General features: G+C 53.4%; 8 protein-coding genes across 8 annotated transcripts; 3 read left to right on the top strand and 5 right to left on the bottom strand.

Moving 5' to 3' along the window:
• Window positions 1-371: 371 nt before the first annotated feature.
• BO72DRAFT_256150 (RNA-DNA hybrid ribonuclease) lies at window positions 372-2,354 on the bottom strand. The gene is made up of 5 exons (XM_040940087.1): window positions 2,209-2,354; window positions 1,537-2,019; window positions 908-1,484; window positions 676-810; window positions 372-625 (listed from the first exon to the last, which is right to left on the bottom strand). The coding sequence occupies exons 1-5, from the start codon at window positions 2,246-2,248 to the stop codon at window positions 568-570; spliced, it is 1,293 nt and encodes a 430-aa protein (XP_040796900.1). The 5' UTR covers window positions 2,249-2,354; the 3' UTR covers window positions 372-567.
• Window positions 2,355-3,793: 1,439 nt separating this feature from the next.
• BO72DRAFT_413756 (putative beta-glucosidase D) lies at window positions 3,794-6,478 on the top strand (the record flags this gene model as incomplete). Its single annotated transcript, XM_040942516.1, has 4 exons — window positions 3,794-3,988; window positions 4,044-4,477; window positions 4,540-5,935; window positions 6,000-6,478. Coding segments are annotated over exons 1-4 (2,403 nt in total), but the record flags the coding sequence as incomplete, so codon positions are not given.
• Window positions 6,479-9,190: 2,712 nt separating this feature from the next.
• Window positions 9,191-10,470, bottom strand: BO72DRAFT_472073 (uncharacterized protein; the record flags this gene model as incomplete). Its single annotated transcript, XM_040947120.1, has 4 exons — window positions 9,191-9,312; window positions 9,393-9,407; window positions 9,521-10,219; window positions 10,362-10,470. The coding sequence occupies 4 exons, from the start codon at window positions 10,468-10,470 to the stop codon at window positions 9,191-9,193; spliced, it is 945 nt and encodes a 314-aa protein (XP_040796898.1).
• A 93-nt stretch (window positions 10,471-10,563) lies between these two features.
• BO72DRAFT_413748 (putative fructosamine-3-kinase) lies at window positions 10,564-11,934 on the bottom strand. Its single transcript, XM_040942515.1, has 2 exons — window positions 10,853-11,934; window positions 10,564-10,794 (listed from the first exon to the last, which is right to left on the bottom strand). The coding sequence occupies exons 1-2, from the start codon at window positions 11,824-11,826 to the stop codon at window positions 10,701-10,703; spliced, it is 1,068 nt and encodes a 355-aa protein (XP_040796897.1). The 5' UTR covers window positions 11,827-11,934; the 3' UTR covers window positions 10,564-10,700.
• A 68-nt stretch (window positions 11,935-12,002) lies between these two features.
• Window positions 12,003-15,396, bottom strand: BO72DRAFT_256088 (armadillo repeat protein). The gene is made up of 3 exons (XM_040940086.1): window positions 14,978-15,396; window positions 13,222-14,924; window positions 12,003-13,165 (listed from the first exon to the last, which is right to left on the bottom strand). Exons 1-3 carry the CDS (start codon window positions 15,270-15,272, stop codon window positions 12,179-12,181), a joined length of 2,985 nt encoding a protein of 994 aa, XP_040796896.1. The 5' UTR covers window positions 15,273-15,396; the 3' UTR covers window positions 12,003-12,178.
• A 1,246-nt stretch (window positions 15,397-16,642) lies between these two features.
• On the top strand, window positions 16,643-18,767 carry phoB (regulatory cyclin phoB; the record flags this gene model as incomplete). Its single annotated transcript, XM_040948090.1, has 3 exons — window positions 16,643-16,662; window positions 16,754-16,764; window positions 16,917-18,767. The coding sequence occupies 3 exons, from the start codon at window positions 16,643-16,645 to the stop codon at window positions 18,380-18,382; spliced, it is 1,497 nt and encodes a 498-aa protein (XP_040796895.1). The 3' UTR covers window positions 18,383-18,767.
• A 170-nt stretch (window positions 18,768-18,937) lies between these two features.
• BO72DRAFT_413741 (putative tRNA-specific adenosine-34 deaminase subunit Tad3) lies at window positions 18,938-20,952 on the top strand. Its single transcript, XM_040942514.1, has 3 exons — window positions 18,938-19,195; window positions 19,249-19,300; window positions 19,384-20,952. The coding sequence occupies exons 1-3, from the start codon at window positions 19,099-19,101 to the stop codon at window positions 20,876-20,878; spliced, it is 1,644 nt and encodes a 547-aa protein (XP_040796894.1). The 5' UTR covers window positions 18,938-19,098; the 3' UTR covers window positions 20,879-20,952.
• A 1,574-nt stretch (window positions 20,953-22,526) lies between these two features.
• Window positions 22,527-25,756, bottom strand: BO72DRAFT_388431 (von Willebrand and RING finger domain protein; the record flags this gene model as incomplete). Its single annotated transcript, XM_040941717.1, has 5 exons — window positions 22,527-23,673; window positions 23,727-24,429; window positions 24,481-24,710; window positions 24,764-25,445; window positions 25,504-25,756. 5 exons carry the CDS (start codon window positions 25,754-25,756, stop codon window positions 22,527-22,529), a joined length of 3,015 nt encoding a protein of 1,004 aa, XP_040796893.1.
• Window positions 25,757-26,647: the final 891 nt, after the last annotated feature.

Raw genomic sequence — 26,647 nt, 5'->3', positions numbered from 1 at the left:
GGTAACTACTAACCCGCTAACTACGGAGTACTAAACTACCTAAAGCAAACTCCCATTCCGCTTTGAGCCTAAAGTTTCCTTTAAAGTAGGCTGATGTAGGTATGCACTGACCCATCCACATCCATGATGTTTTCAGAAATCAACATTTGGGCAGCTAAGCATCCAGTGTAGTCCATTGGTATCTCTCCCTCCAGGGGTATTCTGTCGGTGTAGAAAGCTAAATACACATTGAAGGTATAACGGAGTTACTCGAATGTAACGCAAATCAAGTATCACAACATCACAACATCACAACAGCAGACCAGCTCGGAGCATTGTTCAATGCATCATTCCATCCAGGATTCAGCTGAGTAGATCCTCCATTAGAAATCGTCGTCATCGTCATTATCATCATCAAACAGATCATCCGGGATCTCTTTGGCTGCTGCTGCCATCGCCGCAGCCTTCTCGGCCACTCCACGTTGGGCGCCATTCACAGCCAGGCGGTCGGCAGCTTCGTTGCCCGGATGCGAGCTGTGGCCTTTCACCCATTCGAATAAGGTCTGGACTTTCAGCTCGTTGCGCTCGTCAATTTTGGACAAAATCGACTCGACCAGATCTTTGTTGTCCACCGGTTTGTTGCCCACTGTCATCCAATTATTCTGTCGCCATTTGCGATACCAGACTGTCACGCACTTGATGGAATACTGGCTATCTGTGAAGATGGTCACATCCCGATGGCGGGGAGCAATTTCAAGAGCTCGAAGGATTGCAGTCAATTCCGCTCGTTGGTTTGTTTGACGGCTACCCTGTAGAGGCTCGGACACATTTCTGCTGAGTGATGAAGAGTTAGTGGAACATTGCGATCTTAGCGTGTTGCGGCCGGGAGCTCGAAAGGACACAGATGATCTCTTGGTGAGTCACTAACCTTGAATCTCCTGGGCCGAAATATACGCCCACACCCGCTGAAGCCAGCGCTCTCCCGTTCTTGAGGGAACTACCGTCGGTGTAGATGCGCAACATCCCCGGGGGGCCATTCGACTTCAGCTTTGTGGCAGCCTTCTGGTCCGCAGATTTGTAGATCACTTTCCCAGTGGTGGGATCCAGAAGCACATTCGGATCAAATCCGTCCGTGGTCCCAGGAGGTAAAGGTCCGGTTCCTGGCTCATAAGCCACGCCATGCGCATCCGTCGGGACCGCGTCTGTCAGACCTGGCGCCCCCGATAACTTAGCGGCCTTTGCGAAAGTGGCGCTATTTCCTTGGTCTTCGTTCACGAATGCCTCGGCTTCCTCTCTGGTCGCAAATTTCTTGTATCGCGGCTTGGTGAACCCTTTGATCTGTTCCTGCGCCTTTGACCAGTCGGTGTAGACCCCGGGCACTCTCCCGCGCTGGACGCCGTAATATCTGGGGGGATCGGAGCTTGAGTTGTTTCCGCCGCGACCGGCGCCAACGGTGGCCCCCGTGAGAAAGGCTTTCGCATCATCGAAAGAAGAAAATGCCTGGACTGGTATGGTTGTCAGTCAGCGACCGCGCGACTAGGGTCGTTCACGACTTACAAACGGCTCCCTTGTACCCAGTTACCTGGGTCAGGCAATCGGTCCAGCTGTAGTAAACCCCCGGCTGATAGCCCGCTTTGACGGCATAGTATTTCCCTACGACATTGCGCTTGCGTTTGGTACCTGCGGTGGATGCGGAAGAATTTGTTCGGGAAGAGGTGTTTGTAGCAAGCACGGAGGTAGGGGAAGAAGTGGAACTATTCATGGCGTCCAGGCCGCCGTTCGGCAGGTTAGAGAGCGGAGTGTTTGATACAAAGAATAACACAATTTTCGAGACGGGGATGAGGTCAAAGTTCAAGTCGCTTGAAGGAGTGTGGCGGTGGGATAACTGGCGAAATTCAAATCGAGGAACGGGGATTCGCAACCTGCAGCTCAAAAGGGCACCCCTAGGTCCCTGTTTCGGAGCTACAACACAAAGCCGACAGACAGGCGTGGTGGAATAGTATCCGTTGTATGAAGGACCGGTGGGGATGAGGCTCTCTTCTGGATGTTAAAAAATGTAAATTGAGGTTGACAAAGAAGTCCGGTGAGCATTGGACGGTTGAAGGGGGGGGGATGGAGTTTCTCAACGAAGCGGGGAGGGAAAAATGGGGGTAGGAAGGGAAGGGAAGGGAGGGGGGGGGGGGGGTTGAAAGAGACAGACAGAGGAGAGGGGGGGAGGGGAGAACAGACCTGCATTAATCAACTTTCCACCCCCCCCCAGAAGCAACATCACGGGTTACTTTCTTGTATCTTCTTTTCCCTTGTAAATTTTCCCACCTGGAGAACGATCCATTTCTTATTCTTGGGGGTTCCCACTGTTCTCGTCACGGTACAATCATTGCAGTGACATATCTACTTTTGTCTGGTTCTCCAGGCACAGAGTGTGTGACTTTGACAGCGGATCGGATCTCAGCGAGCCAGTGGATCTTGGAAGCGGTTATTGTCAAAGTAATTCAGAGAAAAGGGACTCCGTCCGTCGTCTGTAAAGTAATTCCATAGCAACGCTTTTATAAGGACTCGTCGCAATTGGAAATCGCTGGATGACGACCGATGATGATGATGCGGCGGATGCGCTGATCACGTGAATAGAGGTTGTCTTCTTGCCAATTTCGGTTACTTCGTTTCTCCAACAAGTCACCAAGTAACTTACAAGCTCAAGTTCATCCATATCTTAGCTGGATATGCATCTTTGACCCACCAGCTTGTTATCGTGCATGATGAACTACGCGCATTTGATTGGCGTGTCTATTATAGCAAGCTCAAGCTGGAGTCTACCTGTTTCTTCATGCATCCTAGAACTTATGCTAATGGGCTTGCCGAACCAGGGCCATTCCTCGGTCTCCAAGGACCGTTGACCGACATCCTCCAAGACTCATTGAGGAATTAGATCTCATTATGTGCCTGCATTTACTGCTTCGATTTGCAGTACACGATAAGCAGGATTTCCCGACAACAACAGGACACATCAAGGGACTATGGCGTCGACCCTGAGCTATCTCCTCGTCCCTTCGATTAGGACAATGACGAGACGATAGACCATTGAGACACGGTGCTTCGGAACCATGTGGGTGGTCGCCAGCAGCCTAAACTAGCCAGCCCTATCTGTGAGCACGGAACAAGCTCACTAGCTCCTTATGCTTATTTCACTGAAGCCTCTACATTCGCGTGATACTATTGCGAACCTGACAGTACACGATTTGGGTCATCCGAGGCTTGTTGGTCCCTGACCCTAAGTTGATGCGACATACCTTCCGCTGACTAATGGGAATTTTGCGGTCCAACCTCCAATAACAGCGAGAGTCTTAGAGCATAGCCTATCTTTCTAACATGTGGATGCGCTCACTCCAAGAAGCGACTGAGCCGGTGGGTTTCAATCACTGGATGTGACGCGTCACCTGGGGTTTCGGGATGCCGTAATAAGCCAGACTGCCGTCTTCAGCTCCTCGTCTCGGCGTTTTGCTATGGTTTTTACCACCCGCGCGCGCTCGGCTTATCCGACTTGGCGTCCGGCGCAGACTAGATGTTGCGAGTCGCGACCCTGCGACTGCCGCATCGGCTATAGGAATAAATGATGCCCTTGAACATTACCTGTTCAGATAGACTGCTGGTGGGCCTCGCGTCGTAATACTTAGGGACTTCATACCACGAATGTCGGAGCGTCTTCTCTTTTGTCATACAAGGACAGTGCTTGAGGACAAGAAGGGTTGACGGAGACTGCGAGAGATGTGGACTATAAATGGAGCCATGCGCCTACGTAGAAGATGTCAGGAATCTCTACACATTCCCACTGGCTGGCCATACTCGCTCTTTCATTCATATACTCCCATCTGACTAAAGTCATTCATTGATTTCATTTTCTTATATTTTTCTGGTACGATGAGATTCATCTCATTTGCCGTAACGGCAGCCTTGCTTGGCTTGACAAGCGCCACGAATCCTTCAACATCGGGTCTACTCAAGGCCAATGGTGGTAAGTAGACTGGCCATGTATCATGATTCTTGGAAGCATGCTAAACAACGAATAGTAACGCTGGGTGACTGGGAGGCTGCATATGAAAAGGCATCTGCCTTCGTTGCAGGACTGACTACTGATCAGAAGCTGGCTTTGATCACCGGTAGCAGTGTTAGCTCGTCCAATGGCAACTTCAGTGCCCTAGAGTTCCTTGATGGGGATATGGGTCTTCAGAACTATTTCTTTGTCTCTGCTTTCAGCTTGTCCTCCGCTTTGGCTATGACTTGGGACCGCGACGCCATCTATGCTCAAGCCAAAGCAGTTGGGTCGGAGTTCTACAACAAAGGCATTCAGGTGGTTGCTGGTCCTACTTCTCAGCCAATGGGTCGTACTCCTTGGGGTGGTCGTAATGTCGAGGGATTCGGCCCTGATCCCTATCTAAATGGCCTGGCTACTGGCCTGTCTACCAAGGGTTATGTCGATGCTGGAGTGATCCCCGGTGGCAAAGTAAGATGATCCATGGACAATGTAACTATGGGCTTGCTGACTCTAACTGCGCCATTTGCTAGCACTTTCTTCTTTACGAGCAAGAAACCAACCGGACTTCCAGTGGCGGCGGCGGCGGCGGTGGTGGTGGTGGTGGTGGTGGTGGTGGTGGCCCCGGTGGTGCAAGTGGAGGAGGAATGCCTCCCGGGGGAATGGGCTTTGGTGGTTCCAACTCTTCATCGCCTGGGCCCCAGCCTTCCGGTTCATTCAGTCGGCGTGCTACTGTCTCCTCGGACTCCGACTCGGCACCCTATTCCTCCAACGCAGACGACAAAACCTTGCACGAAACATACCTCTGGCCATTCTACGATGCAGTGAAGAATGGTCTTGGCGCCGTCATGTGCGCAATGACCAAAGTCAATGGCACTTACAGCTGCGAAAACTCGGATCTCCTGATGAAGACGCTCAAGACAGAGCTTGGCTTTCCGGGTCTGGTCTGGCCCGACATGAATGGGCAAAACAGCGCCGAAGGATCAGCATTAGGCGGCGAGGACTATGGCTCGAACAGCATCTGGAGCACTTCTACAATGAAGACTCTTCTGTCGAATGGTACCCTCACCGAGGCCCGTTTGAACGACATGACAATTAGAAACCTTATTGGGTATTACCATGTCAATCTGGACAACGGCCTTCAACCTGCGATGCAAGATCAGGATGCCTATGTGGACGTACGAGGCAATCATTCCAAGCTGATCCGCGAGAACGGAGCCAAGTCGATGGCTTTGCTGAAGAATGAAGGCACTCTTCCGTTGAAAAAGCCCCGTGTGATGAGTGTTTTTGGAGCCCATGCTGGCCCGGTCATGGGAGGTCCGAATGCTGCCATGAACGTCGAAGGGTCTGGCCCGACCTACCAAGGCCATTTGGCCACCGGCACAGGCTCTGGACAGGCATCTGTTCCTTACGTGATTACCCCTTACGTTGCCCTAACTATCAGAGCTGCGCAAGATGCAACTATGATGCGATGGATTATGAACGATACTTATAGCTCCAGTGGAGAATCCACGCTGATTCAAGAAGGAACTGACAGTACCGCCGTGTCTCCCTCCTATGCCAATTATGCTACCAACTCGGATGTCTGCCTCGTTTTCATCAATGCTCTGTCAGGTGAGGGTGCCGACCGCACTGAGCTGTATAACGAGGATCAAGACACCATGGTGAACACGGTTGCAGACAACTGTAATAATACCGTGGTTGTGGTCAACACCGTTGGGCCCAGACTGCTGGACCAGTGGATTGAACACGACAACGTGACGGCAGTTCTCTACGGATCTATTCTGGGCCAAGAGTCGGGCAACGCGATTGTGGACCTTCTCTATGGTGATGTGAACCCTTCTGGCCGTCTTATCCACACTATCGCCAAGAACGAGAGTGATTACAATGTGGAGCTCTGCTACACTGCTCGATGCAACTTTACTGAGGGTAAGTCGTCGTTGATCTTCGGGTATCGGTGCTCTTTGGCCTATAACGCTGACTGCATCCACAGGAGTCTACATTGACTACCGCTATTTCGACGCCAAGAACGTCACTCCCAGATACCCATTCGGCCATGGCCTTTCTTACACCACTTTCAAGTACTCGGATCTCGCCATCAAGACCCCTTCTGCCACGACCAAAGCTCCCCGAGGTAACCATACCGTCGGTGGAAACAGTGATCTATGGGACGTTGTGGGAACCGTCTCTGCGCGCATCACCAATAATGGCACGCTTGCAGGTGCGGAGGTTCCCCAGCTGTACCTTGGCTTCCCAGATGCCGCAGATCAACCTGTTCGTCAGCTCCGCGGATTTGAGCGTGTTGAACTACGGGCAGGACAGGAGTCTCTTGTTACGTTCAACCTGCGTCGTCGCGACATTTCATACTGGGACGTGGCTGCTCAGCAATGGCTTGTTGCTTCTGGGAAATACCAGGTCTATGTTGGAGCAAGCTCTCGCGACTTGAGATTGACGGGAGCATTCTCTTTGAGAGTGAAGGCTTAGTATGGCTTGCCATTGAACTAGCTTGTGCCCAACATCTTGCCTAACATCTTGTGATTATAGAGTGTTCCCAGAGGCTTTAGATAATTCAATAAACTGCTGTGATTCTGGATCAATTCACCTATAACCCTGATATTCAGTCGATTATGTGGTTCTCCAAGAACTTGCAACCACTGCGTGTCCCAAACTCAGCCCTGTGAATACAGTAGAACCATTCCCATTCTAAATTATCGATTCCCATGGCTATTGTCTTATTCACAACCACCAAGCCTGGATCAACCTCTTCACCCATTTCGCTTCCGCCGCAATCACCAATCTTTTCTCAAAACTGTGCGATCTCCTTCTCCTCTTCCTCTCTTCCATCTTCCAAGTCTCCCATCTACCAAGCTTCATTTCTTCTATCTTTCCTTCCAGCTTTCCATCCTCCATCTTCATCATCCTTTCTTCTCTCTCTACTATACTCACGGCCACGCACCATGTTATGCAGCAATAACTTATCATCTAGACGAAGATCTTGATTCGGAAGCCCTCTGAGCGCCAGAGAGACAGTTCATATCCGATCTGCTTCTCTACTCAGTGGCCAGCACCCATGAGGAAGCCCAATAGGCTCGTAGTAATCACACACTGGAACAACTACCCCAAACATACATTTGTGGTATTCATCAACCATAAACCGGCGTCTAAATCCTCAAGCATCAATTTTGACGCAGTGAGCGTCATTCAAACCTATTATACTGCATGGCTCTAACTCATGCCACAGGAAAGAAAGCTTGGATCGATGCAGTAGTGCGGCCGCGGATATCAACCCATAATCACAGGGAAAACAAGCTATCGAGCACTGAATTCAGAGCCGATATCCCACGAAGCTCGTCAGCGTTTTGCACAGGCCATCGGTATACCTGTCCGCGTCGGACCCATCGAAGTCTCAAGGACTGCAATGGAGACTTCGCAACGCTCCAGGACCGCTTGCAGAAGGGGGACACAGACCAGTACCTTGCATACAAGCATGTCTCGCCCGTGTCTCTCCTCTGTTCCTCCAGCACCCCCCTGGTATCCTCGGTTGCTCTGTCATTGCTTCGCCAAACCCTGGCGACGCTTAGAGTGAGTTCAATCAACATCATGCGTGGGCTTGACTGACTTAACAGCTTTATAGGCATGTTGGGCAGGTGCATGATAGTAGTTTCGTTGAGAACCTCATAAGAGAAATGGTCACGGTCGAACGCGCTGAGCTACCACACGTTCATGGGTGATCACCCACCAGAAGGATTATACGGAGCTCTATCCGGGGAACCCGCAGTGTCGAATCCTATTTACCCCTCCATCCCTGTGCCAGAGCATCCCGATGAAGTTGCTGATTCGGTGTGTGGCCGTAGATTCGGAAATCGAACGGAGCGACGGAGCGGCCTTACGCTTGGGCAGCTTTTGTGTCTGCATTGAGATGTATGGAAAGTTTCTATACGGGTCCCTGCCGTTCCGCAGGCGGAGCAAGAGTCAAAGTCCGAGAGATGGCAATGGAGGGATGATTCCTACTATCTCGGACGCCTCCATCTGCAGAGCCAAAGGTCTTCATGAAGAAACTAAGACCTATCCGATGCAAATTACCGAACGCAATGCTGACCCCTTCAAGCGATCCCTTTCGAACGGGATGGAGGTTGCAGCTGCGTGATTTGGCTTTTAACGTACTTCCTCACTGCGCGAGAGTGCCACAAACTTCAAACAAAATGATGCAGCGGCCTTCGTTGCTCGGCTGACCTTCTGGACACCTGAAACAACATCAGTCCTCCCTCGGGGATTTCGTTTCTGCAGCACTAGGTGCTATGGAAAATCGAAGCCTGGTTATGATTTGCGATGGGATGATGAACATGGCTCAACCACATGAAAGCCTGTAAGAATTTCCACTAGAAGTGGAACCTATCAACATTCTACCACTGCTGCACTGCTACATGGCTGTTGAACAGGTTGCAATTCAAACCCGAAAACTCCATCGAATTGGCAATGGTACAGCTTCTAAGCTTTGAGCCGTGCATGATTCTGTACAACGGCGCAGGGATTAGCGACCGGTTGTGGTCCTTTTGCAACCCCTGCGAAGTTGTACCTGCATGTATATCATGGACTCGGCGAGTCTCATACGATCATCTCCACAGTTCCGTCTGCCTCGGCATCTGGCCTTGCTTCTTATGGCTGCCAATGAACAGGGCAGCCAGAGGTCTGCATGATGTATAGGAGTCTATGCTCTCGAGGATAAGGTTACTATGCAACGCTGCAGCAATGCACTACTCCTATATACCCCGGGAACCATTATGACGGCCAAGCAGCCTGCACAAAGCGCACATCTTGGCTAATGTCCACAATCGATCGATAGCGATGTACAGATGAAGCACTGAGCCCTTGCCAGGAGACAAGCTGGCAGTTTACTGGAGTACAGCTCAACCGGGTTCGAAAGTCTTCAACTTACTGATTGTGTGACACTTACAGTAGTACACTTTAAGCTGGCTTTTCGCGCGACGAACTTCTGACATTGGACACAAGATGTGAGGGGTTTGAGAACTCCAGTATTTCTAGGATGCGCATTCATGCGAACACATTATTCATCTTGCGCAGAATGGACATCACCCATATGAGCAAGCAGTGCGACCACTGCTGGCTTAGAATTCCGCAACACTAACTTTTCACCTCCACGCTGGTGATGGCGTGGAACGAGAGTCATACACACACCAGAGGGCCAGATACACGGCAAATGTGCTTCACAACCATAATGTGATGGGCCGTTGGCAGAAGGTGGTAATCATCGAAGCCAAACGGTTTCCGCGTAAGAGTATGCCTGGCTGGGAGGGACATTTCCAGTGTTTGATTAGATAGATAATTCCCAATGATATCTCCTTCACCTGTTCCACAAGTCTTATACCATCTAGCCCTAGACCTAGACTAGACACCAAGCACATACCACACCCACCATAACCACCATCCACCCCTCCTCCCCCGAACCCAATCAAGGCACCCCCCTCCCCTTCCGCACAGCCCTCGCCAACTCACTCTGCGCCTTATCCTCCGCATAGCGCCGATAAATCGGCAAATACCAGTCCCTCTCACTCAGCGTCTCCCTCACACTCCTCCTCCCCTCCACAGCCGCCACCCACCGCCGCCACCGCTCCCACACCCCTTCCTCCTCCTCACTCCCCGCCTGCCCCGGCGCCGGAACCCCCAACCCCCCCTTAAACTCATCAAACACCCACAACCGAACCGCCCACGGCGCGAGTACCACATCCACCAGACTCAACTCCTCGCCCAGGAAGTACGGGCCCTGCGGGTGCAGCTCCCGCGTGAATTCCTTCAGCGTGGCTAGAAACTCCGCGCGGAGGGTCTGGAGCTCATCCTCCCCTGTATTACCCCCCTGGGACGAGGAGGGCAGGGGCTGATGCTGGAGGAAGCGGTGGAATGCGGGGATGATGCGGGAGGTGACGTAGTCGATCCAGATGCGGGCGCGGGCGCGGAGGTACGGGTCCTGCGGGAGGAGGGCGGGCGTGTGCGTCGGGTAGGCTTCTTCGAGGTATTCGAGGATGACGGTGGACTCGTAGAGCGGGCGCGCAGTGGAGGAGGTATCCGGGGAGGTGATGGTCGGGACGAGGCCGCGCGGGTTCAGGGCGAGGAAGGAGGGTTGTTTGTGGTAGGGGTTCACTTCGATGTATTGGTACGGGATCTGTTTCTCTTCGAGGGCGAGCCAGACGCGTTGGACTGGGGGTTTTTGTTTAGTTTGGGTATTGGGGTTGGGGAGTAGGATGGTGGGTGGGTGGGTGAATACCGAAGCTGGGAGGCGTGAGTTAGTGTATTGGCAGTATAGATAGATAAGGTAGTCTAGACGGAGAGACTCACGGACAGAACCACCCCGCATAGAACTTCAGGGGCTGTTCGGCTTGGTGGTTGGCGACTAGAGCTTTGGCGGGGCCAGTGGCCTCGGGGTGGATATCGGCATCGGGGACTGGCATGTTGACGAGGGGAATAATCTCAATTCAATTGGGGGATTGATGGTTATGGTTGGAAGATGCAGAATGCAAGGTCAAGGAGGAGAAGAGGGGAATAAATAATGACAATCGATGGTGTCATCAGATAAGATTATTAATCCAGAACTATAGCTTGATAGCTGAGCTACAGAGTCATTGTCAATTACAGCCATCACTCAATCTCCCTCCTAACTCAATTGCCTCAATCACCTCATTCAGCCATATTTCTTCAGCAACTTCTCCATAATCGACACAGCCCCCGACCGATACCCCGCCCCAAAGATCGCATGATGATTCAGATGATGATACCTGTAGCAAGTCAGCCCTATCCAATCCCATTGATCAGCACGTAGGCAGAAGAACATACAACTCATACAACCTCACCCGATCCTCATACTCCTCCACCGGCTCCGTCTTCGGCACCAACCTGTGATACTCCTCAAAGAACTTGGCTCCAAACCCACCGAACATCCGCATAATCCCCAGCTCAAACTCGCTGTGCGCATAGCACGCCGAGGGATCATAGACCACATCCCCGGCCTTGTCGCTTTCAAGTCCACCCGCAATCCTCCCCCTCCCCGCATTCCCACTCCACAGATCCCCATGCACCACCACAGGCACAATCCCCTCCCCAACCCCCAAATGCCCCCTCCCCAACAGCCGGGGCACGACCGTCCCCGCCGTCCGCTCAACCAACTCCCGTAACCCGCCGTCCCGCCCATTCCGCCGCTCCGAGCTCTCAAGAATCGTGCGCAGCCGCTCATCCGCGTAGAACTCCGCCCAGTCATCGCAGAACCGGTTCGGCTGCTTCGTGTCCCCGCAGAATGTCGGCACGGGGAATCCAAACCGTCGTCGCCGGGTCTCCGGGTCCGGTGGGGCGGGCGTGGAGTGGAGTTGGGCGAGTCGGTGTGCGAGGGTAAAGGAAGAATCATTCGTGCGACGACCGCTGCCGCCGAGTTCGAGGTACTCAGTTAGGAGGTAGTAGCTCTTTTTCTTGGGGGGTGAGGTGGATGAGTCGTTGTCGGCAGCGTCGTCGTCGTCGTCGTCGTCGTCGTCCAGGCTCCCCCACGCTAATGCCAGTGGGCAGAAGCCCGGCACGCTCGAGGCGATAGCATTCAGGGACTCGTACTCCCCGCGGAACATCTCTGCCGCGGAGGTGCCATCGGCGGAGGTCTTGACGAAGTAGCGGCGCTCTTCGTCGCGGCCGTCTGGGCCGGGCACCGTGGCGCGGATGGCGCCGGTGCTGGTGAAGCCGGAGCCTAGGCCGGTGGTGGACAGGCTGGCTTTGGCGGGGTCCGTGATGGAAAGAGCCCTGAGAATTGAGATGGGAATGGGTGCCATGATGAGGATTTGAATCGGATTTAGAGAGGTTGTGTGAAAGTGAGGAGAGAACTGAGTGAGGGGAACAAGAGCAAATAAATTGGGTGATGGAGCAGCAATGACGTCGATTGTTTATCTTATCGCGATAAGATAAGGCATGGCTCGAGTCAGAACTCCGTACACAGGATAAATCATTTGCGCTCAATCCTACATACACAGCAAGCCTAACATGACAGTACAGCACCAACTGTAGTGCGAGTATAATTGTAGCTACAGATCTACATCGTCATCACTTCCAGATCTTTATTCATCAAGGTCCCATCCAACGCCGCCTACCGCAACCGCAGCATCCCACTGTCCAACAGAATCATCGCTATGCATGGGTCAAGGAATTCAGCATATCCTGGGCCGTTTTGGTTCTCTCGCGCACATCCAAGTCGGGATCATCATCCAGACTGGCCAACCGATCCATCACTCCCATCGTCCGCATCCGGATCGCTCGATCGCGACATCCGTCCCGGTCGCTCGAATCATCCTGATACACCAGGTTGATCACCACCCACACACAGTTGATCCGTACATCCCGTTGGCTGTGGTTGAAGTATGTCATCAGATACTTCAACAGATCCCGGTGCATCTGAAGCAGTTGTCGGTGTCGCGGTAGGCCTGCCGCCAGATGGATGATCACGTACGTCACCGACACCAATATCTCCGTCGGTACGGACATCGTCCGCGAGGTCGGTACATCTCGTCGAGGCGGGAGGGAGATGGAACGCGGCCGCAGCTTGTCTGCCAGCGCATCCAGAAGCAGATCCTGCCCAATCTCCTTGAACAAATGGTCGATCATCTCAAACGCACCGGGCCCGCAGATGATGTTGCGCAGTAGGTCAAAGGTTTGTTCCTGGACCGCAATATCGTCCTGTCGAGCCCGCGTCGTCTGGTCCAAATCGCCTTGCAAAGTCAACTTGCGTCGCCGGGTGGCATCCGGAATGAACATGTCGAGACTGATTTTGTGCGAGGGCACCGTATCGGCCATTTTCATATCCTCGTCCCCACCGCTCTCCACCGGGTTCAACAGGTCTACCTGCTCTCCAGCCGAGTTGGCTCGGCTCATGCCCGCGCTGGTGCTGCTGTCCGCCTCCTCGTCCATTCCGCGCTTGGCTAAAGCAGTGGTAGGATCCTGGGTGATGACCTGTTTGATCCATTCCGCACCCAGTCCTTCTATGATCTTTATCTTTACATCATTGGTCGAGTTATATGCAACATGCTTCAGGGCCCACAGCGATTCTATCCGCAACTTTGTGCTTTGGGAATGAGCATGTTCACACAGAATGGGAAGAACATCGGCCGAGATGATTGCCTATGCGCGGATAAAAATTAGTGCACGAGAAAGAGCCGAATGATCAATTGACTGACCTCTTTCATTGGACTGAAGTCCAAAGCCAGGTTGCAAATGACCTGCGTCGCTGCAATCTGGACCTCAATGTCGGGGTGTTTAATCAAGACAAACAAGGGCGTCGCGACGCCCGCATCAATCAGACTCGTGCGGAGGACACTCACCGAACGAGTGAGCATGCGTGCGGCCCCGCAGGCTGCCAGCAGGGTGGGTGTGGGGTTGCCATCGGCCACAGTGTTCTTTGGAGTCGACGTGTCCCCCGACAATTCGTCTGAGCACGGCTTGAGAGAGTCGATAATGTATGGCACCACCCCGTTCTCACAAACGGCTTTGCGATATTCGTCCTTGAAGGGAACCAAAGCCGCCAAGGCTTTGAGGATGTTCTCACGATATCGCATGACATGGCAGTGGATCGGTGAAAAGCCCGGAGGACCGAGCTGACATTCTGGGGAGGTGGTGTCCGGGCCCAGCAGGCCCTCTTCACCGTCCGCATGCCACATGGGGCGGATGGTGTCTTGAACTGGGTTGTAGGTTTCTTTCAACAGCTGCGACAACCTCTTGATAGCGCCTCCCTCATAAGCATGTCTCTGCAGTTCGTGATCATCAATCACTAATAACGCCAGCACGAACGGGGCTTCTTCTCTGAGACGCTCGGATGAAGGAATCAAGCCCCCATATTGCACCCCGTCATCGGCGGTCACTTCATAATCCTTATCCAGCATGCGAATCAAAATAGGAATCATCAGGTAACATAGCATAGATACGCGATGCTTCTTTGTAAGGCCAAGACGGAACAGAACTGTGGCAAGACGTGCCGCCATCAATCGCACCATCCCGCTCTCGCTACGGACAATGTACAAAAGCCATGGCACGACCGCATTCTCTTCGTCCTCGGCAGAAGGCATTTCGAAGCTAGGGAGCGGGGTCGGAAACGAGTGGCTGTGTCGGCGATGTGTGGTACCCTGGTGGCCAAGGGGAGGAAAATTGGAGGTGCTGGGAGAGGCCTTGTTCTGCGCCAGCGGCACCGATGGCAGTAGATACTCCAACGGGCTGGCACCTGCATGTCGGGGTACAGCCGAGCCCGACAGGTAGGTCGCACCCCATGGTCCTCGCTTGATGTCCCACGGAGCAAATTCGGCCAATTGCTTGGGGAACACAGTCAGGATCCCCGGCGAAGAGAGAAAATGCTCCGCGCGCCACTTAGAATGCTCCACAATGACGGTAACAGCGCGGAGGATAGGCGCCAGTTTTGCGCTCGGGGGTGCCGGGGGCGGTAGGAACCCCAGAGCTCCAGGCTCTTGAACATGCTCCTCAGCACCAGGATAGACAAATCCCTGCGCGACCACGAACGAGGCAACTTTCACCGCCAAGGCATCCAGTACTCCGCACTCAGCCAAGACCGCCTTGTGAGATTCCTCCGTACACAACTTCCCGATGAGGGATGCGGCGAGCTCAATTGCTGCTTGATCGTGGTGGTTGCCGTAGTCGCGACCTATGATGCGAGCGAAGCAGCCAATATACTCGCTGGAGAAGACGAGATCGGCCAAACGGGTATCTTTAAAAGATCGTTTTTGGCTTTGTAGCGGTAGTCGGTCGGCAACGTTATTCAATGTTCGAAGTATCGGATGAATATAGAACGTCGGGCAGTCAGGCTTGGACAGTATGGATAGGAGGGTCGAGAGTATGCCGCTGGCAAGGATAGGGGACAGAAAAGAGGCACCGCCTGTGTCGAGACCAAATCAGTCACTGCATGCAACACTCTCGGAATACCAGTACCTTGTGCTAAGCTCCCCATGATGACGATCGCTTGTAAGCATGTTTCATCGTCCTCGGACTGAGGACAACGAAGCTTCGCGGCTCCGTTGACTTCTGCTGTAACAATATCCTTGCCATGGCGGGCTGCGAGAATATTGGCTAGTACGGGGATGATCCCCCACCGCACCCAGGCCTCTTTCCGCTGGTTATGGCCTATCGTCTCATTCTTTAAGCTTCGCAAAGCCGCCGCCTGTGCTGGTAAAGAGTCCGCTGTCTGGAGTTGAAGCAGCAGCGGAGGCGCTGAAGCGCGGGTCATGGTCCGAAGTCGCCGCCTCCCGCGGGAGGGCCGTGGAATCGATTACGTCGAGGAACAGGAGGAGCGCTGATTGCGCCGAAAAACAATGGGGGGAGAGACACAGATATAGAATTTAACCAGACACTTTTCAATTCAATTTGATGTAGTCTTCCCCTCACAACGAGAAAGTAGCTTTGACGATCAGCTAGTTGGCAACGATGGTTGAATGACAATGGAATGGATGGAGGATGAAATGATAACTGGTCAAGGTCACGGCGGCGAATACCCTCGGCGACTGGGGGACTGGGGAGGGGTCCAGAAGTGCGACTCGTGAAGCACCACCAACCAAGCAAAGCAAGGTCCGATGAACAAGTGTTTCGAAGACAGATGAAAAACGGGAACCACAAGCAACCAGAAATTGATCTCACAACGACCAGCTCCAAATGATTGAGTGGTTGATGCAGCTGTCCACGGTCGATAGCTCGCTGTCCGTTGCCGGCCGCTGACCGCTTTCGGTGTCTTATCAGGTGATGTCACCTGATTGGCATCCGACTGGGCTGTACTCGACATAGCTGACTCAGCCTAGTATTAAGATGTGAATGTGAGTACCTTATGTACAATACAGTCATGTGATTCAGCCCTACCGTCGATTATCGGCGTCGAGGAGACCCATAGTCTACCTCTCTCGCGCAATTCTGGTGTTGCAATATCATGTTACGAGACACTGAGGCTTGTGTAGCAACAGAGCCAATTGTATACAGCCATTGCTCAACCACGAATTGAGTTTGAGCTCGGTGTTCCCACGAGGTCCAGGTCGGTCAACCCGAAAGAGGGAGCAAGAAATGTGTAACCCCAAAAGTTGAACCCGGGAGGGTTGGGGTTGGAGACCATCTCGGAGTTAAAGTGAGTGGGTGTGTGAATCCAGACCGCTCACTCGTATGGGTAAAAGCAAAGATTCGAAGCGCATGATCACCAGTTGACAGCTGACTTGGGCTATAAAGGGTAGACCATGGGAAAGAGTGTCTTTTCCTAGTTACCGGGACGAATCCCTCTCTCATCAATGGACACCATCATGAAGAAGCTGGAGGATACATCCATAGACCCCTGCCAATAGGCAAAGGGTCAGGTTCCTTGCTTACGCCAACCCCGAGATCCTTGACTATCTCCAATGAATTCAATCCTAATCAATCCATTAGCCGCACTGCGCGCTCCGTACGGGGCGGGGCGAATGTATCGAATTATCGATGGTGGCTCCTGTGTAATACGCTACGGACGGTGGTGCCGACAAACCCGTATGACTGGTATTCACCTGGACACTAATTGATTCTAATTGGTGGCTTGGACCCCCTTGACAAGCAAAAGACTGGAGGGAGATAGGAATTTCTCTCCACATGGAAGCAGTGTGGTATTGGTAATTACCCGTAAGGTGTCGTGATAAAGTCGCAGGACAAGTAAAGAAAAAAAAAAAAAAAAAACTCGAATGGAACTTGGCATTGTACTAGGTACGGTACTAGTACGTAGTGTACGGACTACGGAGTAGTTCCCCCTCTTTGTTCGAGTTCCCTGATCAGCGTCATTGTTTTATTTTTCGTTTCTCCTCTTCCTCCTCCTCCTTTTCTCCTCTTCTTCTCACCTCCACTTTTCTTCTACCCTTATCTTACTCAGTACAGTATCTTTGTTGTGTACGGCTTCTTCCTCTTTTGCGCCCAAAAGAGTTGAAGTTCTCCTTCCCCTATCCATTCCCCACAGATCACAATGTGTCTGTGCACGCCGCCCTTGCCTCTCGCCGCAGCACAAGGTTTCGCAGCGTCTGCCAGCTTCGTTGCACGTCGTCTAGTCGTGCGCCCACGTGGTGGTCTCGTTGGGCGGAGATGCTAGTTTCATCGCCTTCACCTTCCGCCGCCTTGCGCCCATCTCCCGCCTCTCCTCACACACACCATCCTCATCCTCCTCATCCTCCCCATCCTCCATCTGCTCCTCATTCTTCGCATTCCCAACCTTCCATCCCTTTATCCTCCTCCTCGGCGGTTTCCTCCTCCTCTCCCCGTCCGCATTCTCGTCGCCCTTCGACCACGACGACCTCCATTCCTTCACATGACCAGTATGAGCCCTCCGGGCCCGTTCCTGCTGCCTCGTCCAGACATCGTTTCGATCTCCATTCTTCCCGCGCCGCCATTGAAGAGCTGCGATCAGCTCTAAAGCGGCACACCGTTGGTCATTTCCCTTCGGGGCCCTCAGGGGATCTGCCTCGCGGTCGGATGTCCGCCGGGCTGACCTCCTCTGGGGGCGGAAGTAGCATCACGTCTGACGCCGCCATTCCCGCCTCCCACCAGCACAGTCACCATCACCCTCACCCTACTGCTCCTTCGCAAACGTCTGTTCCTGCAGCCGCCGCCACCGCTGCCGCTTCTTCCGCCCCTGCCCCTGCCCCTGTCTCCTATTCAACCGCTACGCCTCCCATGCCGGCTCCCAGCAGCGTTGGTTCAGGGTCCAATAAGCGTAACAGCCCCAACGGCCCGACCAACGATGGGACGCGGCCCGGTGCGATGGGCCATGCAGACCTGGAAGGCTCTCAGAGCAAACGGTTACGCCCGGAAAAGCCCGTTGTGAAGTTGCTGCCGGCCCAGTACGAGCTGGCTGATGCTCGGGATCTAGTGGTGTTAATCTCCAGCATGCTGATGGAACTGATCCGATTCAACGATAAAATCCCCCTTCATCAAGGCCGGCTGACCCGCTTTCACTCTCGCACGCCACCCCGCATCTCCGTTCATGACTACTTGCAACGGCTCACGACCCACGCCACACTCTCGCCCCCGATCCTGCTCAGCATGGTATACTATATCGATCGGCTCTGTGCCATGTATCCCGCCTTCACGGTTTCCAGTCTGACAATCCATCGGTTCTTGATTACCAGCGCTACAGTGGCCAGCAAGGGTTTGAGCGACAGTTTCTGGACCAACAAGACCTACGCACGGGTTGGGGGCATCAGCATGACCGAGTTGGCACTGCTGGAGCTGGAGTTTCTCTTCCGCGTCGAATGGCGCATTGTTCCCGAACCGGAAGTGCTCGTGGACTATTACCAGAGCCTGGTAGAGCGCTGCGATGGGTATGCAATTCAACGGGATAGTTGAATTGTGCATGTCCTGGGTATTTTTATTTTTTCAAACACTTTCCTCTTATATGGCTCCCTGAATTTGAGTCTCGGAGAGCAGCCCGCACGGGGGCGTAATCGCGGACGTTTCATCAGTGTCTGTACTAGTACATACATACACATACATGGGGCTTGGAGTTGATGTTGTTTTTGTGCATGGATACGACGGCGATCAAGTGATTTATATCCATACGGCTTGTTTACTTTTCCTTTCAAGTGTTCTTCCTGCGCTTTGCCTTCTCTTGTTCATCCGAATTATAACTATTGTACAGCCCGCATTTCCGGATTTGAGTCCGAATTCTCACACTCTACATGTGTGTCGTGTCTATGTAGTCAATCGAACTCTGGATACGTACTTCGAATAGAACCATACTTAAAGTGGTTGGCGTTGCATGACGTCTACGATTCATCAAGTCTGCACTAAACTGTACTGGTACAACGTAGGGCTTAGGGTACAGGGCTCAGGGTTGCGGAGGCTTCCATCCATGGAAAACCATCTTTGCGGTTCAGACCTCAATGGTACTATCAGGCAGAGGCTCAGTCTGCACTGGCTATACCTGGTTGCTCACCCAAGCGCAAGGCATGAGTCGTCTTTATACATATAGAATTGATTCCTCACTTCCGATTTGCTCGACATCTCTATGCTAAAACTGCAGTCTCTCACGACAAGTCTATACAATTCTGATTACTCTCACGATGGATGCGGAGAACATCCTGCGCGAGGTTCAACCCCTCGTGGGCGAAGTGGTTCCCATTCGCTCCGTACAGGAGACTCGCCCAGTTGAAGACTACGGTACGTCTGCAGGTGAATCAGGTTTCGCTCAATCAGCTCACGATTTCGGCCAGCGGACGCGTACGTCGCTGAAGTCAACGTCAAGACCGCGTCGAAAGTCATCAAGTCAGTTTCCCCCTTCCTCATTCCTGCTAGCTTCCTTTCTATCTGCAACAATAACAAAAACAATCACTGACCAGTAAAAATAGAGCCCTCGACTCCGCCTTCCCCCGCGACTCCTCCCACCCCCTAAATCACCTCCGCCGCTTCGCCAAGCACAACCAGATCCCCGAGTCACTCCGCCCCGCCCTTCTCAAGGAAGGCTACCTCCCCTCGCAAACCATCTTCGTCCTCGTTCCGTCTCCACTCCCAGCTCCAGAGGCCCTACAGACCCTCCTGGCCCCCTTCGTACCGCCGCCCCGAGAAACCCCGCTCCCCCAAACCCCCACCGCCGATCCCTCTTTGCCATCCACCCCAGCACCACCACCCGCAGCCGCCGAAACCACCACCCCTGCGACCAGCAACATCACCCTCCACACGATAACCGTCCCAATGCAACCCCCCTTGACCCCCACACAAGCCGAGCACTGGTCCTCCAAAATGTGGCCCGTAGTCTTCAACCCCGCCGCGCCGCGCGCGCTGATCGCCCCACCACCCCAGATCCTCTCCCGAGTCCGCGACGCCATCGCCCCGAAAGCCGGCCGCTACTTGGCTCTAGCGCAGGCCGTCGCCGCCCAGGCGGAGCGAAGCGGTCTCGGCCGCGGGGTGGGCGCCGTGGTCGTGGACCCGGAACTGGAACCCGTCCCCGAGGATTCGACTGAAGGCGCCGAAGAAGGAAGCAGCTGGACTGACGCGATCGTGGCCGTCGCCGGAGACGGCCGGTACTCCCGGCGGGAGGGGGGCAACCCCGCGCAGGCGGAGATCGCGGGCGGCAGCGGGCCGAGTCCGCATTGCGGGACGTACAATGCCGACTGGGAGGGGGGTCCGGAGCTGCATGCGCTGATGCGGGCGGTGGAGTTGATCTCGAGCAAGCGGCGGGAGGACAAGCCGGGTTCTCGACGGCAGAAGATCCGACCCGTGTTGTACGGGCTAGAGGAGTACTTTCTCCGGAAGTCGGATGTTCCGCTCTCCTCCGCGGAGACGGGGGCGGGAGTGGCAGAGGAGGAGACTGAGGATGCGGTTGCGCCGCCGCCGGAGAAGTATCAGAAGACTACCGAGACAGAGGCACATGCGATCCACCTCCATCACCACAAGGAGGCGGAGGAACAGAAGGTAGATGCGGATGGGGGTGGGGATGGGGGTGGAGGTGCAGGAGGTGTGGGGCCGCGGATCCGCTCCCGCGAGCAGGGAGGCTATCTCTGCAACGACCTGGATGTGTACCTGTCGCATGAGCCGTGCATCTGCTGCTGTATGGGGCTGCTTCTCTCGCGGTTCCGTGCGGTGATATTTCCGCGCCGCGGCCGGATGGTGTCCGGCGGTCTAGCCTCGGAGCCCGTGGTCAAGCCGGTGCCCGTTGAGGCTGGGTCTGACCATCCAGTGGAGACGGCTGAGGGCGGTACTGATGATGCCTCGACGAAGAATCGGGAGTACTACGGCCTACATTGGCGCAAAGAGTTGAATTGGCGCGCCCTGGGCTTCGAGTTCGTCGCGGCTGGGGAGTCAGGGGCTACCAGCGCCGAGACCGGTGTCGCGTTTCATGCATAATGCGTGCAAAAAGCCTAGCATAATCATATTTGTATTATATCATTAAGACATATCTATAGACAACAACTATAAATGGAACAATGCAAGCATAGCGAATCAAGCCTATTATCAACTCTCAAAGAGCTTGATACTTCATATCATCTGAACTCCATCTTCCTAACTCTAATCTAAGGTCCGAAATGCTATGCGCGTGAGTGAGCCAAACATAAATCCAATCCCTTAGTTCACGAGTGTGTTTCATTGCTGTTGCTATTACACCCACCGAAGTAATCTCATATCCGTTGTCGGGTGCAGATTAGACCAGACTAGGCAGGGTATCTCTTCTTCCAAGTTGACAATCATAACAGCCGAATCGAGCATGACACCTGTATTCACGTCCGTAACCAGACCCTATGTAGGCTGTCTGTTCCTTTTGAGAGTGGCGCTGTAAACGCTTTTTTCCTCCCGAGCTGGTTTCAGGAGTTCTTTCAAATCAAGAATATACGGAGTCCCGGGCGAATGTAGCAAAGTCGATGCTCCAGTCCAGTAGTGACTCGGCTTGCAATATCTGCTCTCCGAACCAGCTCTGCAAGACATCGTCTAGGGTTCGCCGTACTTATCTTATCTGGGGCCGTACAGATGGCCGTGCAAGTTGAGTCTGGACTAATACTACTACTGATGTCACGTCGTATAAGTAAAAGTATCGTCGCTGAATAGAGAAGGGGCTTTCTGGGCTTGATTCTGTAGCCGATGCGACTGCATTTGGGGCTGGGGCCTCGTTGTAGAAAAGATGGCCCGAGTGGCGTGGACTCGCCCTCTCTTGTTGGGTGCACGTCGCAGCGGGTTCTTCGGGGTTCTACCGGTGATCTTTGATGTATGATTCGCGGAACTGCGGTGGACTGGATCCAGCCGCACGATCTTCCGTTGCTTGAAGGGATGGTTGGGATCGATCTATCCTGGGATCGATGAGTACTGTACGCATGTAAAGGGCTATTTTAACGAGAGGCATAATGGAAAATGCGAATGGTCTTCGACTGGGAAAAGCTTCGAATGAGGCGCGGAGAGGATCGATCGAGATTGACTTGGTGAATTGCTTCAGATCATGTGGCCAATCTATCAGCTACACCGATACTGTGAATATGTAGAGATATGTATGGTCCCATTATGGCTGCTCTATGCTGGGTACTTGCGGGGAAAAAGAGTATGGCTCTTGTGCTTGGGTATGTGCTCTAAACAGTATCAACATGTTGGCCTAAGGCTAGCATGTACTTCTCGAGAAAATCAAAACTCAGCAACGAATCAATACTCGTACAAATCTATTATCGAACACGTGTATGTAAGGTACAACAATCAAACACCAGATCTCCGTCAATGACACCATCCATATCACCAAAGCCGTGAAGATCATTCCCAATAACGCAGCCCAAGAAGACAAGATGACCACCCCCGCCGATTAAGTAGTAAACAAAGCTTGTCGGTATGTACAGAAATTTTCTCAGTATAGATACAAGTGAATTAGAGACGAAGTAAAAAGAACCGTGGTATCGTGTCGCACAGTCGTGGTGAACAGAGTGGTATCATAAGTGGCAGGAACAAGAGCGAAAATCAAAGCAGATAAGCCAACCCAGAAAATAGGTGGAAGCGCAATTTGTACAAGAGGAAAGATAAATCATTCTTCCATCAGAGCGTCGCCGCCGGTTTCCCGCCATTCTTTGGAGCGGTCAGTCAAGCGGCGGACTCCAGCCACGCGCTGTGCCCAGTGAGCTTCAGCAGGAGAACGGAAGGTGTAACCACGCTGCGAGGAGATCACGCCGATTCCCTGCAGAACAGCCTTGCGCGAGTCGCGGGAGAAAACAGCTGGGTGGTTGATCCACTCCAGAGCGGCCTTGAGATCAGCGTCCAAGGCGGTCATGGTCTGCGCGTCAACCCCAGCTCCTGGCGTGATGGTTGCCGTGTCTGAAGATCCGGAGTGGCCATCGTATGAGGACGATGTGGGGGTCCCACCTCGACTACCAGAGTCACTAGCACCAGAGGGCTTCGCTCCAGGAGGAAGAGGAGGCAGGCTACCCTTGCCAAGACCCTTCAGGATACTGCGAGTCTCGGTCAAAAGATGTTGTGCGCGATCATGCTGCCCACGCGACACGAGGATGAGTGCTCTCGTTAGCATGTCGGACGTCAATAACTCCATGCGTCGCTGAACAATGGACGGAAGAGGCGGAATAGGGGGGCTAGAGGGACGGCCAGGCTTGGCTTTCGGGTTCGGAGGAAGCATTGTAATGGCCAACAGCGAAGGTCGGGGAGAATGTGTGAGATGGCCGTCTCTCAAGAGGTCACCATAAGTCAGATCTGCCTGGATCAATGGGACCTCCTCCACACTAGACACACGCTGGTCATCAGTGTCCGATACACCTCCAAGTGCCTCGAGTCCCGAGACTAGACTCTCCCAGGCGTCTTGAGGCAGATTGTCCTGACTCGAATTATCCGGAGAAATAACGAGTTGAACGAGAATGTCGCGCTTATCTCCGAAGCGCAGATCTCCAAGAGCAGCCTCCGCATCGCGCCCTGTGGCCCTTTTTGTGGTGTGAAGAGCGCCGCTAATCTTGACGAACTTGGCCGGGGACCCTTCGGGCAGACGAAGCTTGAGTTTGACATTTTGGTGCGAAGTCGATTGCAGGGAACCCAAGCAACCAGCCACGCACTCGCGAAGCATCATCCAGTCCTTGACATAGAGGTATGAACCTTTGGTGCGAGTTGACAGTTCGATCATCGTGTCCGGTTTGTGGGTCAATCCTAGACCGAAGGAGTGAATGCTAATCCTGCATATGGTCAGTATAAAAGCACTTCTCAAGGTGGTATGACGAATACGAACTTGGCAGCCTCCGCACGGGAGACAACGAAATCGACACTCTCCGGATCGGACGTGGAGGAATCGCTGATCAAAAGGATAGAGGAGACAGGGTTGGCCGACTTGCGCTGCATGAGCAGGTCCATAGCCACATTAGCACCTTCAACGACGTCGGCACGAAGGCTCTTCTGGCCCACCGGGCGGATAGAGTCGAGAATCTTGCTCCAACCACCCCAATTCTTGGTAGTCATGCCGACTAGCGGAACCCCTCCACCACTCGAGCCGAAAGTCACCAACCCCATGCGATCGCGAGGGCCAAGGTTCTGTACAAGGAACTTGAGAGCATCTCGGAGGAGAGTAATCTTCAGTCCCTGCATGGACGAAGAGACCGGTATCACGACAACAAGGTCCAGGGGAATGTGAAACGAGGATTGATATGGACTATCCATGCCGGCATTGGTATAATCGGTGATAGCCGTGTTGTTGGAGCGAGCCGCTCCGTGGGACGAGTTTAGAGAAGCCTGGCGTTTGATCTGGCTGGCTCGGTACTCTTCTTCCTCCGCACCAGAATTATCCAAGTCAAAGTCGCCGTTCCGGGACATGCCATCCACTGGATGTAAATCGATGAGGGCCCGTCGCCAAATGTCAAGCTGTTTCCGGGTAGGGAAGCGAAGGTAGAAGCAAGGAAGCTCGGCCACAGACAAGTTCAAAGTCAGGACAAGGTCATCTACACCACTGTCAGTCATCAAGGTCACCTACTCCTGGCAGTTCAACTCACCTGGCGAGACCTCCATGCTCTGAAGGTGCTTCTTGATCAAGATTGATCCTTTCAGCGTTGACCTCGTAGTCTTTGCCTTCGCTGGCTCCTCATCAGGGTGACGACGGGGGTTGCTTTTCTTCTCCTTCACACAAATGAGCATCTCACCGAACAGATAGCATTCCAGCTCCTGCCAGGATTGACGATCTTTGCCCACGCTCATCTGACCATGCAATCTAAGCTTGCCGAACCTTTACTCACGTCAGCTTCAGGGATGCACCAGCAATTGATGAAATGAACCTACCGTTGGAATTCCAGGCCATGCCAATTGTCAACTTTCTTACGCAACTGCTCCGCAAGTTCGTCCAGATTCTCCTGCGGTTCGAAAGGAATCTGTCGAGGCTCTTGAACGGTGGGAAATCGCATGGCGCTCAATGTTTCGTCCTGTGGTTGAGGCGTAGCATTTTCTGTGTGGCGTAAATCATCGTCATCTGGGCGCCAACTACCCTCGGGCACTTCGACGGTGATTAGACAGGTCAGGGCCTGCTGTTGGCGGGAACGGTTGAGGGTGGGAAATTCGCTGCGAATGGTCACAGTCGGAGCCGGGATGGGTTTCTTCGTGATGGGTGGACGGGGGCTGAGGTCGGATTCCATGGCTTGCACGTCGTAGTCATGCCGTCTGACATTGGCCGAATGTTGTGGATCATTGTAATCGGCGGATGACCCGGCGGCACTGCCGTTTCGTGAATGCTGTTGGCGGGAGCCCTGGGTGAGACGTTCGACACGATCGCGATGGCTGCCAGTGTCTCTGCTGTCTCGACGGATATACATATCCCGGCTTTCGCGGTTGGTATTAGGGCGACTTCCTGCATCACTGGGACGACGTCCGGGGGCTGAGTTCGAATCCCATGGCGTAGGGGTCGTATAACCACTTCGTTGCGTAGCTGCGTCGCTGGTCACTGAGCGGACAATATTGCTTAGTTTTTCTATGCATGATCGATCAGCACATGTCAATATGACACCTAGAGCGCACTTTCCACCTACCAAGATCGAGCACATTGCCTCCCCGACTAGTGTCCAAGCCAAGCGGCGCATCGCATGTAGGGCAGTACTGGCCCTCACATTCGCGGATGAACTCATAGAAGCAGGCCTCGTGTGATACGTGTGCGCAGGAGAATTGCAGAACTCGCTCTCCCCGCAGGGTATGCTCTAAGGGCTCGTCACACACGGCGCAATCACTGCCCACAAAGGTCCTCTCGCGCCGCGTCCGGCTGCGGTCCACGTCCACGGCCGCCATGGGGTTTGCTGCGCCGACAGAGCCAGAAGATGAATTGAGGTTATTGTTCGGATAGCCGGAAGCACTATTCGCGTTCGAAGATGCGCGGGGTCGAGTGGGGTCGGAATGGCCTGAATAACCGCTCCCTGGACGGTCTGAACGGTGGGTGAAGGAACGAAACGGGCGTAATGAACGAGTGTTAGAGTCAGAACCGGAGGTGTCTGCAAGCGGTGATTCGTTGATCGATGTCAGTCACTGAAGAGAAAAGATGTAGTCGAGGGTGATGGACCTCAGCGGTAGAGATGAAAGTAAGGAAATGGTAAGGTAGGGTAGCATAACACAGCGTGCTCTCCCGTGGATTCCGGAATGATGGCCGTCCCCTTCAAAGACAGAGAGCAGCGATGCAATGCAGAATTGAGAGGAAGTAGGAAAGAGAGTGGTGAGTGGAGAGTAAACGCAGTTTAAGGGTGTGGAGGAGACAGGAATGGGTCCAAAGGAGAGACAGCAGAGGGACCAGAAGCAGAGAGAGGCAGAGGTAATGTTGCAGCAGCAGCAGGAAACAACCATATAAGATTCAAGCAGCCGAAACCTAACACATCCTCATGACCAACGCTAGTACGAGAGCAGATAAGAAAAGCAATCAAGACAGTGGTATAGACTTACGAAGCGGAGACTTCTTTTTCGAGCGACCAAAGAAACCACGCTCGGATCCGTGACGGGCTGGTATGTTGGTTCCAGGATTGGAATCCGATCTGGAGGGGGGCCGATGTTTCCACATGGGCCTGTTGAAACACAAGACTGACGGGTATAAGACAGGATAAGACAGGAGAGAAGGGAATGGAAGCTGAAGGGGGCAGAGAGTTCTGAGTGCAGCTTGCTTGAAGCCAAAAAGCAAGAGGATTTACTGCTTAG

Source organism: Aspergillus fijiensis, assembly GCF_003184825.1.
Source record: "Aspergillus fijiensis CBS 313.89 unplaced genomic scaffold BO72scaffold_67, whole genome shotgun sequence".
NCBI classification, from domain to species: Eukaryota; Fungi; Ascomycota; class Eurotiomycetes; order Eurotiales; family Aspergillaceae; genus Aspergillus; species Aspergillus fijiensis.
This window is presented reverse-complemented; position numbering and strand designations above follow the sequence as displayed.

Excerpts from the sequence above, each read along its gene's own strand:
- BO72DRAFT_256150 (XM_040940087.1), bottom strand. The coding sequence starts at position 2,248 with ATGTTGCTTCTGGGGGGGGGTGGAAAGTTGATTAATGCAG. Across the intron at positions 2,020-2,208 it reads TGGAAAGTTGATTAATGCAG|AAGAGAGCCTCATCCCCACC; the intron begins GTCTGTTCTCCC and ends TTTAACATCCAG. Across the intron at positions 1,485-1,536 it reads TGGGTACAAGGGAGCCGTTT|TCCAGGCATTTTCTTCTTTC; the intron begins GTAAGTCGTGAA and ends CAACCATACCAG.
- BO72DRAFT_413748 (XM_040942515.1), bottom strand. The coding sequence starts at position 11,826 with ATGGCACCCATTCCCATCTCAATTCTCAGGGCTCTTTCCATCACGGAC. Across the intron at positions 10,795-10,852 it reads CGGGTGAGGTTGTATGAGTT|GTATCATCATCTGAATCATC; the intron begins GTATGTTCTTCT and ends GACTTGCTACAG.
- BO72DRAFT_256088 (XM_040940086.1), bottom strand. The coding sequence starts at position 15,272 with ATGACCCGCGCTTCAGCGCCTCCGCTGCTGCTTCAACTCCAGACAGCG. Across the intron at positions 14,925-14,977 it reads CATGGGGAGCTTAGCACAAG|GCGGTGCCTCTTTTCTGTCC; the intron begins GTACTGGTATTC and ends GTCTCGACACAG. Across the intron at positions 13,166-13,221 it reads ACTTCAGTCCAATGAAAGAG|GCAATCATCTCGGCCGATGT; the intron begins GTCAGTCAATTG and ends ATCCGCGCATAG.
- BO72DRAFT_413741 (XM_040942514.1), top strand. The coding sequence starts at position 19,099 with ATGGATGCGGAGAACATCCTGCGCGAGGTTCAACCCCTCGTGGGCGAA. Across the intron at positions 19,196-19,248 it reads TCGCCCAGTTGAAGACTACG|CGGACGCGTACGTCGCTGAA; the intron begins GTACGTCTGCAG and ends GATTTCGGCCAG. Across the intron at positions 19,301-19,383 it reads ACCGCGTCGAAAGTCATCAA|AGCCCTCGACTCCGCCTTCC; the intron begins GTCAGTTTCCCC and ends CAGTAAAAATAG.